Source organism: Coffea arabica, chromosome 9e (genome assembly GCF_036785885.1).
Source record: "Coffea arabica cultivar ET-39 chromosome 9e, Coffea Arabica ET-39 HiFi, whole genome shotgun sequence".
NCBI classification, from domain to species: Eukaryota; Viridiplantae; Streptophyta; class Magnoliopsida; order Gentianales; family Rubiaceae; genus Coffea; species Coffea arabica.
In genome coordinates, this window is record NC_092327.1 from 29,854,152 (window position 1) to 29,866,054 (window position 11,903).

General features: G+C 36.3%; 1 protein-coding gene across 2 annotated transcripts; it reads left to right on the forward strand.

The window, feature by feature from the left end:
* Nucleotides 1–7,851: 7,851 nt before the first annotated feature.
* On the forward strand, nucleotides 7,852–11,619 carry LOC113709342 (DNA-damage-repair/toleration protein 111-like). 2 transcript variants are annotated; one of them, XM_027232089.2, is made up of 2 exons: nucleotides 7,852–8,858; nucleotides 11,101–11,619. In XM_027232089.2, exons 1-2 carry the CDS (start codon nucleotides 7,989–7,991, stop codon nucleotides 11,392–11,394), a joined length of 1,164 nt encoding a protein of 387 aa, XP_027087890.1. In that variant the 5' UTR covers nucleotides 7,852–7,988; the 3' UTR covers nucleotides 11,395–11,619. The 2 variants fall into 2 exon arrangements, with proteins under 2 accessions (XP_027087890.1, XP_071922261.1); XM_072066160.1 differs by lacking the exon at nucleotides 11,101–11,619 and adding an exon at nucleotides 10,000–10,298.
* The last annotated feature ends 284 nt before the right edge of the window (nucleotides 11,620–11,903 follow it).

Below are 11,903 nucleotides of genomic sequence, written 5' to 3' on the forward strand. Positions count from 1 at the left end.
AATTCATGGTAAGGACTATGAATTGTTTTTTTCATTTTTTTCTTTTCTCGATAAATTGTTCTACTCCTATGTGAGTTAAAATCGGATGAACGCACTTAAGTTGGATCTATCATATAAAGAGAAAAAAATACATACACACACACACACACAAAATGCACAAAAAAATCACTAGAACAAAATTGGAATTATTAATGTAATCATGTTATTTGTTAATGTTAACTTATTTTTATATTATAATTATGTTGACGAAAATACCTAGACATGTTAATGGGTAAGGTCTTATTCAAATCATCATATTTTTTACGAGTTTGGTTTTATTTTTCAAACCTAGAAGCTATAACAGAATCATGGATACAAGTAGGGTTTGGAGTTCTATGACTTAGACTCTCACATAGACCTAGACTTATGATTATTTATTAATATTTAAAGAAAATATAGTTAATTAAAGTAATTCATACTTTTAGTTTGTATTTCATGTGTGCAACATTCTTGAATGTTAATTTTGTTATTTGAAAGTGGTAATTGACTTATATATGTATGCTATCTTTAAATGAACATTTATTCTTTGTTTTTAAATAGTGCCCTGAGTGGGTCTAGGTCTTCATTTTCTAACCCCTTAAGTTGTAGATGATTGCTTGGGTCAAGGCTTAGGTTTGGATATAGTGGATTTAGTGACATATCTAAAAATAATATTGAATCCATGTGGATTAGGTATTTTAAGGGTATTTTTAAAAAATTTTACTATAATTCTGTCTATTAAAATTATAGTATTTTAAAAAATTTTACTATAAATATATTTTTGGGGTGTTTTTAAATTTTTAAATTTTATTTAAATAGTTTTAAAAAAATTTTGTACTTTCTCAACAACCACCCATCACCACCTCTTGCCATCACCACTACTTTTCACCTTTCACAGCCACTCTCTCCCTCCATCACCACCTCTCTCCCTCTCTTTCTTCCTTCTCTCCCTTCCTCTTTTCTCTTCCTTCATCCCCCTCCTCTCCTTTTGCAGCCTTCATCCCTTCCCTTGGGAATGGCAATGAGGTAGCGCCCGCTCCCCGTCCCGCTGCCCACTAGTCCCCCGCCCCGACCTACTCCATCTTGCTTCCCTCGTAGGGCACTCGCCTCGCCCACTATTATTCTATTTTTCTTTGAGAAAAAAATTGTTATCGTGTTAAGTGTAATTAGGAATTTAGTATAAATGTATTAGTAAATTTAGCATAATTAATTAATAATTTCTATTAGTATACATGTATAATTATTAGTATAATTGAGAATATTAATTATATTATATATACTAATATACATTATATAATATTTATAACTAATAATATCATTATTATAAGTTTGTAATTAATTAGATATACATGTAATTATATATATTTAAATCTTTTAATGAGTGGGGGGGCAAGGGATCGAGAAAGGGGTAATGTCCCCTATCCCGCCCCACTCCCTACCCCATTAGCCCCCACAAACACCTGTCCCAATTATCATTTCTACCTCCCCTCCCTTCCGTGACTAGATCCCACCCCTTCTCTCCCCTCCATCCCCTTATGGCCCCTTCCTATACCCCTTCCCTTCCGTCCTAGGACCAAATCCTTTTGGATTGTTTTTCGAAGGTGTTTTTGAGTTAGTTTTAGTGTAAACTTGTGGCCCTATTTGTCACGGCCCCACCTCCCCCTAAGGCGAACCAGAGGGTTTGGCGGGCCGCCTGCCCAACTCTCGCCGGGATTCAGTCGTTCACTACAAACCTCAATTGAATTTCAAGATATATATATATATATCAAAGGTTCCCAAACTTTACATATCAAAAGCGAAGCGTCCACGCTTCCGCAGCGCCACTCTGATCCTTGATCACAATTAGTATACAGGAGGAAGTCCAAAACTAGACTATTACACATCCAATCAATTCTAAACGTTCAATACAATCCCAATATGAACGATTACACAAAAGGAATTCTAAGTTCAATCCATACATGAGATAATCCATGAATAAACACTACAAGCCCTTCCTTCGCCTTGAGCCCTGTGGGGGGAAACAAAACATTTTTGGGGTGAGCTAGAAGCTCAGCGAGTAACCAATAAAATCAGTAATCAAATCGGTTTAACAATAGTTCATTTCAATGATGTCATAAATCAAATGATAAATTCAGAAACAATTACAACATTTACAAAACATTAAATATGGAGTATCAATAATTCAAGAAACATGTACAATGGAAAGCGATAGTAACATTCATGCAAAGGATACATTCGTTCTCCTGTCATTTCATTGCATTTGGTTTCATTCGTGCATTCATTCACCCCGTCCCTGGCTTTTGGCCAGGCTCCACCAACCTACAAGGTAATACTCGAGTATACCGAAACGTTCACCCAAGTTCCTAGTCGCCCGACCGAGTCCGCTTCTGGCTCGAGACGACCGGTAACAAGGGGCAATGGCCAGTTCAGCCCAAAAGGCTTACAGTCATGCGCAAGTAGCATTTAATCATTAATCATTGAAAATTTCATATTTATTTAGGTCGAGTGCGATAAAGTACACACTCGCCTAGAAAACTCGTTTTAACAATCATTGAAAGCAAAATCAATAATAACAAGACACTGATATGCAAGCACGCATGATATGTCAGAAAACAGTTCCAAAAGTAACTTTGAAAACAGTTCAAAAGTAAATAATGCAAGAAATGGTTCATAAATAATTTTAGAAATAGTTTGAGGTCACTCACCTCCACGGCTCTGAAACCATCCATCATATAACATTGCCTTGCTCAAATCCAAGTCTTAGATCACAAACCCAATGCAACAAGTCCCTTCAAAGTTCGGACAGCACTTCCCCTAAATTTGCTAACTTTTCCAGCCATCACGGCTTCATTATTTCCTCATTCCAACCCAAAGGTACACACACAACAACAAGTTCATCCAATAACCATTCAGCAAGCTCCAAGTAGTACTAGTACAAGTCAAGCTAGGGAAAAGTCCGGAAATGAAAGTTTAGCTCAAACCAGAAAAACAGTTTTGACGTCATTTTACGGTAATGGCACCAAAGGCACATCGAGTATCGGATGAAGGTGCAAGATACACCGTTTCGAAGCTAAAAGACAGGGCTACAACATTGTAGAAGGTCACTCAGTCCAAATCCCAGCACAACTAAGTCAAATATGCCAAATAACAAACCAGAACCGTAATTGCAGGTTTACAAATTACACTATGCTGTAATCAGTACAACTCAGTCTAAACAGGTCCAAATGCAGAAATTCCACAGGCATATGGTAGCTAGGGCATCAAGCTACATTTCATCAGAAGACCTCAACACCCAAATCCAAAACAATTCCAGTCAAAACAACCCATTTCAGACGCAGTTCTAACATCCTGATGAACCCAGAACAGCAATAGTAATTTCGGCTTATCTCATTCCACACTACTCCAATTGACCTGAAATTTTACAGGCACCCTTAAAACATCAATACCTACAACTTTCATGTTTTGAGCCAAGGCCAATTCGGCCTCTATCTAGGACCTAAAATTTCGGACAGAATGAAGAACCAAGAACCCTAATTTTCCAGATTTCTTCCAAAACAGAATTTACTTGCAATCTTCCACTTTTCCACCTTCTAGAATCATTAAATATCATTTCCAATCATCATACATAACCACTTAATAACAATCATATGAGAACAGAAAAATCCTAATGAAATATAAAACTTCACTAATTTCAACCAAAATCATGAAATCATCCATAAAATCACTTATTCAACCACCACCAATCACTAATTGAACATTATCAAGATCAAAGGAAAGGTTCCTTAGTCACTTACCAAGCAAACCTAAGGAAAGACCCAACTTAGCACCTTTGCTTCTCAAACCACTTCACCACACACCTTAATACCACCAAGAGAAAGGTTTTTATGGAGCAAATCACGGTTTTAACGGTTGGTTTGTGAGATTGGGCAAGAAATGGAAGGAAGAAATTGGAAGCTTTTCTCTTTTTTTGTCTCCAAGAGGTTCGGCCAAGGAGCTTATGAAGAAGATGAATTTTGGGTCAAGTTTTTAATCAATTAGTAAAGGTAGTAAAATGGTCAAAGTCAAGGTTGAATAGGAAGGTAACACTTGTCACCCTTTAGGTTTAAAACTTATCTTTTTGTCTCTCCAATACAAATATCTTAACACATTGTACAATAATATCACTTACTACAAAATTCCAACAAGTGGTCAAAAATATAATGCATTTACCGCACTTGCGGGTCCCACGTCCAAAATACGCTTTTAATTTCTCAAAAACTAACCGATACTAGAAAAATCATTTTAACACTATCTTTGCTCATAAACTTTATCTGGGGAATTTTTCTAATAAAGAAAATGTAGAAAAGACGGGCGGTTAAAAAAATAAACTCTAGAAAATTAGAAAATTTCCGGGTTCTCAAACTCATTTTTTTTTTCGGGGCGTCACACTATTTGCCAAATGAATATTTCGAATGCAATAGTTTCTGGAAAAACTCCAACTCAAGCAGAGCCATTAAGTGTTATTAGTTTTTTTTTTGGAACATTTTTTATTAAATTTGCAGTCTTTTTTTTGGGTCAAAATTGTAATGAAACATTTAATCCACACCTGAGAAATTTTTTTTTTTTTTTTGAAGAATAGCTGAGTAAAAACGTTAAAGTATAGTGCCATTGACATATTAGGCCAATAATATTTGCCAAAAGAAAAATGGATAATTTCAAAAACCTCCCCTGAGATTTCTAATAATTATACCACCTCTCTTAAGGTTTAAAAAATTGTGAAATCTTTCCCTAAAAAGTATGTTTGGCAATAATTGATGATGTAAGCAAAAAAATCTGATGAATATCTAATATTACCCCTCTCTAATATGTAAAACAAATTAAATGATAAAAACTCAATTGTCACCATTATCCATTAGGTGAAATTTTCAAGTTAGTTTTTTGAAGGAAAATTTAAGGTATGTTTTGAACACATACTTTTTTGGTACTTTGGACTTTTTTTTGTTAAGTAATTTTTTAAGATACTCATTTTAACAAATGCCTCCCCAATTGGTTGGTGACTTTTTGTAAATTGATAGGATAATTTCAGAAACCTCTCCTTGAGGTTTCTAATTATTTTACTGGTCTTCCTTTAGGTTTTAAAAATTACGCTAACCTCCCTTGAGGTTTATTATCTTGTAACATTTAAGTCCAATAACAATTAAAAAGTGATATTAGGAGAGAGAAGACAACATGATTCCACCATTGCCCTTTTTCTACCATATTATTTGGTTACTCTATACTAGTCCACACATTAAAGAAAAACACTAGAATTTACTATATATCATCAGGGATCAAATCAAATATAACATCAAAAAATAGTACATCATTCTATATAAATAATATAAGATTCAAATTACTCTTTTTATTTACAAACCCATTGTCAAATATGATCAATAACAAATAATTAGAAAAATCTGCAACCAAAACAATACAAAGAGCGAATTTTAATATCATAAAAATCTCAACAACTAACATTAATATGTTGACAGGGATATTTATGATGTTAAAGTTCGCTCTCTGTAATGTTTCGGCTGCAATTTTTTTATTATTTGTTATTGATTATATTTAACAATGGATATGTAGATGAAAAAAGTAATTTGGATCTTGCATTAAATAAAAAATATATAATAATATACTATATTTTGATGTTATATGTGATTTGATCCCTAATGATAAATAGCAAATTTTAATATTTTTGTTTAATGTGTAGATTGGTATTAAATTAACTAAATAATATAGTAGATGAGGGGCAATAATGGAATCATATTATCTTCTCTCTCCTAATATCATTTTTTAATTACTAGTTGAGCCTAAATGCTACAAGATCATTAATCTCAAGGGAGAATATAATTTTTAAATCTTGAAGGGAGGCCATTGAAATGAGTAAAACACATTAAACTGCCCTGTAATTTACAAAAAAAGGACATGGAACACCACCTATCATTCAAGAACACTCAAATAACCCCCTTCAAGAACACTCAAATAACCCCCTTGTACTTTGGACCCATATAAATTTGGAATGAAAATCATCCAAATTGACAATGTGTGGATTACACGTGCTTGATAAGTGAGTGCACTTGGTAGTGTAGGAAGGAATTTTAGGAATTATACTTCCATTCTTAGTTTCTTTCCTTTTTTTTTTTTTACTTTTCTTTCATTTTAATCTTTTTACTCCATTTTCCCTTTTTTTTTTCTTTTTTTCTTCTTCTTCTAACTCCCATACATCACGTTATCAATCCAGATTCCAGAAGCCATGTGTTTCTCTTTTTTCTTTTTAAATTTTTTAATGTTTATTTTCCTTCTCCTTCACCTGGTGCAACAAACTAGAACCACTACCATTGGCTGCCATTGTCGCCACCTCCACCAATAGATGCCACCCCCGTCGATGAGTACTGTCATTAGCAGAATTTGGTGAAATTCACAAACCAAACTTTGTTGTATGCAAAGATCACAATTTTGATGTCGGATTTGGCCAAAAAGAATCAAAAAGTAACAAAATTGGCCATGAAAGTGATAGGATTTTTGTAAATATTTCATGTTCCTTCCTTCTGGTTCCACGCCATATATACCACTAGTCTCTATCTCCTCTCACTACCACCAACGCTCATTTCCTTCTTCTCGTCTTTCTCTTTTTCCTCGTTCTCCATAACAATCAAGCATATCTCAAATTTTAGACCCAATTTAGGTTCAACACTATCAATTATTACTTAACTTTCGTGAAATTTACACCACTGAACTCCATTAACAAATATAGTTAGCAAACACGCCAGGCCCATTCAAGGAAATTATCCTTGATGATGGTTTACTGGAATGGAATGAAACACCAGAGAGAGAGAGAGAGTACAAGGTAATAATACGGACCTCCAAAAGTATTTGATGAGTAGAATCAAGAAAATCTCAAGAGTATTTTGATGAATAATTTGTGTAGATTTGCAAACTAATCGAATGTCCCAACGCATCACAAAAGAATCATGCAAACAAGCATTTTTTTTCCTCTTTGTTACCTTGGCGATGAATATGGTGACCACGGTGAAGATGATGATGGAAGTAGCACTTGCTGGTATTGGCTAGATTGAAGAAAGGAAGGAAAGAGAAGGAAAATGGACGGAAAAACAAAAAAAAAAAAAAAAAAAAAAACAACAAATGTTCTGAACTTGTGACGCAAGTAATGGTTGGAGAAGACCAAGTCTTTTTTTAATTAACTTTGGCCCCTCAATTTACTTTTTTATTAGAATAAAGTAAGAAAGTTTTTAAAATTTCAATTGAGCCTTGAATAAACTAACGCTACAATTTGCAATCAAGGATAGTATAAGAAATTTTCATCCTTCCGTCAATTCAAATGATTTCCGTCCAAAGTTCATATCAATCCAAAGCACAAAGAGTTTATTTTTGTGTTTTTGAATGATAAGGCGATTCCATGTCCTTTTCATAAATCATAGGGGTTTACTGTATTTTACCCCCAGTGAAATAGTTAAAAATATCATGAGAGATGTCTAAAATTATCTCTAAATTAATTAATAAATCTAGTCAAAAAAATTGGGAAAAGAGTATAATATATTAGATTAGACGACATTACAGTTTTAAGATAAAGAAGTGTTACCAAAAATGGATTTCCATTTTTCTCTTTTAAACTTATTTTCAATTAAAATTTATAAAGTTTGTAAAGATTATCATACAGTTTTTTTATAGTAATAAGGGAGGTAAGTATAATTTTTCAAACCTTATGGGACATGCTCGTAATTGTTTGAAACCTCAAGGGAGGTTTCTGAAATTATTCCAATTCTTTTTGGTAAACCCATCCGCCGATCCCTCCGTTGTAGAACTTCAAATCAGGAGCCCGTCCCTTTATCGCCCTATTTGTTCGAAAAAATCCCCAAAATCTTTTAAACCCTAATTTCCCAATTCCCCGCACTATCTTTCACACAGTCACACACTAAAACAGTAGTAGTAAAATGTTAGGTGGCTTATACGGCGACCTACCACCACCGTCCTCCTCCGCCGACGATGATAAGGCCACGTCCACCTCCACCACCAATGTCTGGTCTAGCACCAGCAAATTGGCGCCACCCACCCTGCGGAAACCCTTGCCCCCTCCCCAAACCATCCTCAAATCTCAGCCAAAACCAAAACCCCTGCCCCAATTGATATCTAAGCCCCCTGCCGACGAAAATGTAAACCCTAACCCCAATAAGGAGATGATGAGCACGGTGCCGTTTCAGCCGGCTTTGGTGGGCGTTACGAGTTCGGTGATGGAAGAGTACGACCCAGCTAGACCGAATGACTATGAGGAGTATAAGAGAGAGAAGAAACGGAAGCAAGCGGAGGCAGAGATGAGGAGAGAGTTGGAGGAGAGGGAGAGGAGGGAGAGGGAGAAGGAGGAGAAGGAGAGGAGGGAAAGAGAGAGGGAGAGAGAACGGGATTTGAATATTTCCGGTGAGGAGGCTTGGCGGCGCAGGGCGGCAATGAGTGGAGGAGGAGGAGGAGGGCAAAGATCGCCGTCACCTCCAGTGAGTGGAGGGAATGGGGCTGGAGAAGGGTTTAGTATTGGGAAATCGGAGAGTGGAGGGTTAGGTCTGAGTGCGGAAGGGAAAATGACTGCAGCGCAAAGGATGATGGCAAAAATGGGGTGGAAACAAGGGCAGGGATTGGGCAAACAAGAGCAGGGTATTACAACGCCATTGATGGTGAAGAAGACGGATAGACGAGCTGGATCAATTGTGAATGCTAGTGCTTCTAAACAGCAAGAGCAGCCCCCGGATAAGAAGGTCAAGAGTGTGAGCTTTAACGGGCCACCTACTCGGGTTTTGTTACTGAGGAATATGGTATGTTTTACCCGTTGTGTTTGCGCATTTACTTGAGTTTTTATTTATGCTGAGGTGAACACCTTTGGTTCACAGGGAACGGTTAGCCTTTTGTCATAAGTGAGTTATTTTCTTCTTTCTGCCCGAGAAGTTGTGAATGAGTTGAAAGATGTTATAAAGCAGTGTAGTTTGAGCTTAGAAAATGCTATTAGTTCACCTTAACTTGGATCTATTGATCATGCAAAGGCTGGATTTTACAATTCCTTGGAAATTATAGAGCATTGTACATAATGATGAATACTAACTTCTGAGCACTGACCACTAAGGACATTAACTGCTTATCCTATATTTGCTAGTGTTACTTCCTGGAAACTTTGAGTTCTTGAAGTGTTTGCGGGCATATAATAATAGGACAGAGGACATTAAGATTGATGTTGATTTTCATTGAAGGCTGGGTAATGAGTTTTACAAGTGTTCATGTTTACAATTTTTTTAAGTTTCGCATAAAGGTGGAAATACATCAGTACAGAAACCTGTTCCAAAATTTTATAATATGAATATTTATGTGGTGGCTACTGATTGAAATCTTGAATACTAGGCAATCTGAGTTGAATTATCTGTTTCCTAGAACAATGAATTCTAGTTGACAATGCTGCTCGATGCTTCCCATATTTCACCCCCCCCCCCCCGGCGCCTTCCCTTCTCACGTTACTATATGTTTGTTGATATTATAAGAATTCAATGTGGGGATGGGAGCTCTATTGGGTGTAGTCAGATACTTAATCAATGCTGTTACATTGAAGAAGGAATAAAGGAAGAACTATGTAGCATGGTTCTGACTAGTAAGAAAGACAAAGGGTGAAGAAGAAAAGAAAGGGTGCAAAAGAAAATTCTCTCTGTGATTTTTTTTTTTTTGATGAAAAGAGATTAGACAAGACATCAACATGCGTACGGATTCTTTTGGGAAGCTGGGTTGTAGTAATTCATAAAGCATATACTATGTGTTGAAAACTCAAGGGCCTTATAAAAGATCAACACAACTTTCAGAGTTTTTCCTTTTTTAATTCTAAAATAAAATTATTTTTTTTCCTACTGTCGTAGATGATATGAATATTTTGTCCAAAATATATGTTTATTATTCTTTGTGAATCCAATTTTGCAGTTCAGAATTACTACTGAACAAGTGATGTTACTCTCCAGTTTCATTCTTTATGCTCGTTCTAGTGGCCTAGTCATTGGGGAATCATGCAGCTGACCTACATAGCTTCTTTTATCCACTACATACACCTTAGTCCTTGTAAAACAGGATGCTATTGTGGTTGATGATTTTGGGCCCTTAGAGGACTAAAAGTTCTGGTAGGCTGTGTGCTTTGTAGTCAATGGATATATTTGTAATGTTAAGTGAATTGTTCTTGGATGTAATGATGCTGTAACAGTATTTTCAATGTCTCATTTATGGCATACTGGTTTTTCGGTTTTTTGGTAAATCTGCTTGTGAGTTAGCATTATAAATGTTTATTGACCATAAGTATAGAATAGTTTTGGTACCTGATGTAGCCAGTGCTTATCTTGAGGCCGTCCATCCGCCATACTTTCTTGGAAATACATGCGGACACATCAAGATATCCTTTTGCTTCTTGTTGCTGTACTTTCTCATTCCAGTTATGAAACGGGGGGTGCTTCCCGCTGTTTTCCTTGAACATCCATTGTATAGACTGTCTAGGTTAAGTGCCATTGCATTCAGGCTGGGAGCTGATCATGTTTAACCAAAGATAATAACTTAATGTTTTACTTGTAGAAACTGCAAACAAGTTCAATACGTGCTATTTGTATAACTAGGGAATGTTATGTTTGTCAATTGGACAACTAATTATGTACTCTCAGTTATTCATTTGGACTTTTAGGGAAGCCTGAAGATGGTATTAGTGTTGCACTGTGCTTATGAATATTGATATGATATATTTGCATATGATGTGTATGTGTGTCGTTCACTTGTTTGATTGGCTTTTGGTTTTGCATTTGGTTTGCAAATCAAATTGAAGGCATTTTGTAAGTGTAGTTGTTCTGATGGATCTCTGGATATAACGCAATAATGTTGGTGGTTAGAATTGCTCCAGATCTCTGAAACTGATGCTTGGAACCTAGCTTGCTTGAATAAATGCCTGCTGTTTGCTATTTGTCTGTCTGTCTTATGAATCTCTCTGTAACTTGGGGAAACCGGTGTTGAAAGAGATAATAATGCTGGAAGTTTTTCTTATTAAAGGTTGGCCCTGGAGAGGTAGACGATGATTTGGAAGGTGAGATAGCAGAAGAGTGCCAGAAGTATGGTACAGTGAATCGAGTCCTAATATTTGAGATAACAGAGCCAAATTTCCCTCATGATGAAGCAGTTCGTATCTTTGTTCAGTTTGAGAGAGCAGAACAATCAACCAAAGCCCTTATTGACCTAGAAGGTCGCTTTTTTGGGGGGCGCGTTGTTCACGCCTGCTTCTATGATGAAGAGAGGTTTGCTAAAAACGAGTTGGCTCCCTTGCCAGGAGAAATCCCTGGCTTTTGAACTGAATGGTTCAAGCATATGCTTATAAGCTTTCGCTGCTTTGGGGCTATGCTCTCATATGGGTATAGGTATAGTTAAGTTCCTTATTGAAATACGTGTAGTTTATGCTTCGATCTGTTAAGTACTTGCTTGATTGACAACATTTGGCTTGCCATTCTTTGAGCATAGCTGTGGTTTCTCTAATCTCAACATAATTTTGAAATTGTTATTACGAGTTTCTACTCATATTTGAATGTTTTCTTGCACAAGGGTTCTGGATGGAGGTGAGAATGGTTTTCAACAGAAATATATATTAATAAAACTTTATATATTGCTACAATGCACTTCGGTGCTGTAGCAAATGTGGTGTTTAGACGCCCTCCGGGGCTTGGTCTGGTGGTTGGGGTTGCTGAAGATGGGGCTTAGGTCCTTGGTTCGAACCTTGCTGCCAGCAAGTTGCGGACGGTGGGGAAATAATCTACGGGGTCCACTCCCTGTTGGACACCCCTAAAAAAAAAAGTCTATTAAAA

Excerpts from the sequence above, each read along its gene's own strand:
- LOC113709342 (XM_027232089.2), top strand. The coding sequence starts at position 7,989 with ATGTTAGGTGGCTTATACGGCGACCTACCACCACCGTCCTCCTCCGCC. Across the intron at positions 8,859-11,100 it reads TTTTGTTACTGAGGAATATG|GTTGGCCCTGGAGAGGTAGA; the intron begins GTATGTTTTACC and ends TTCTTATTAAAG.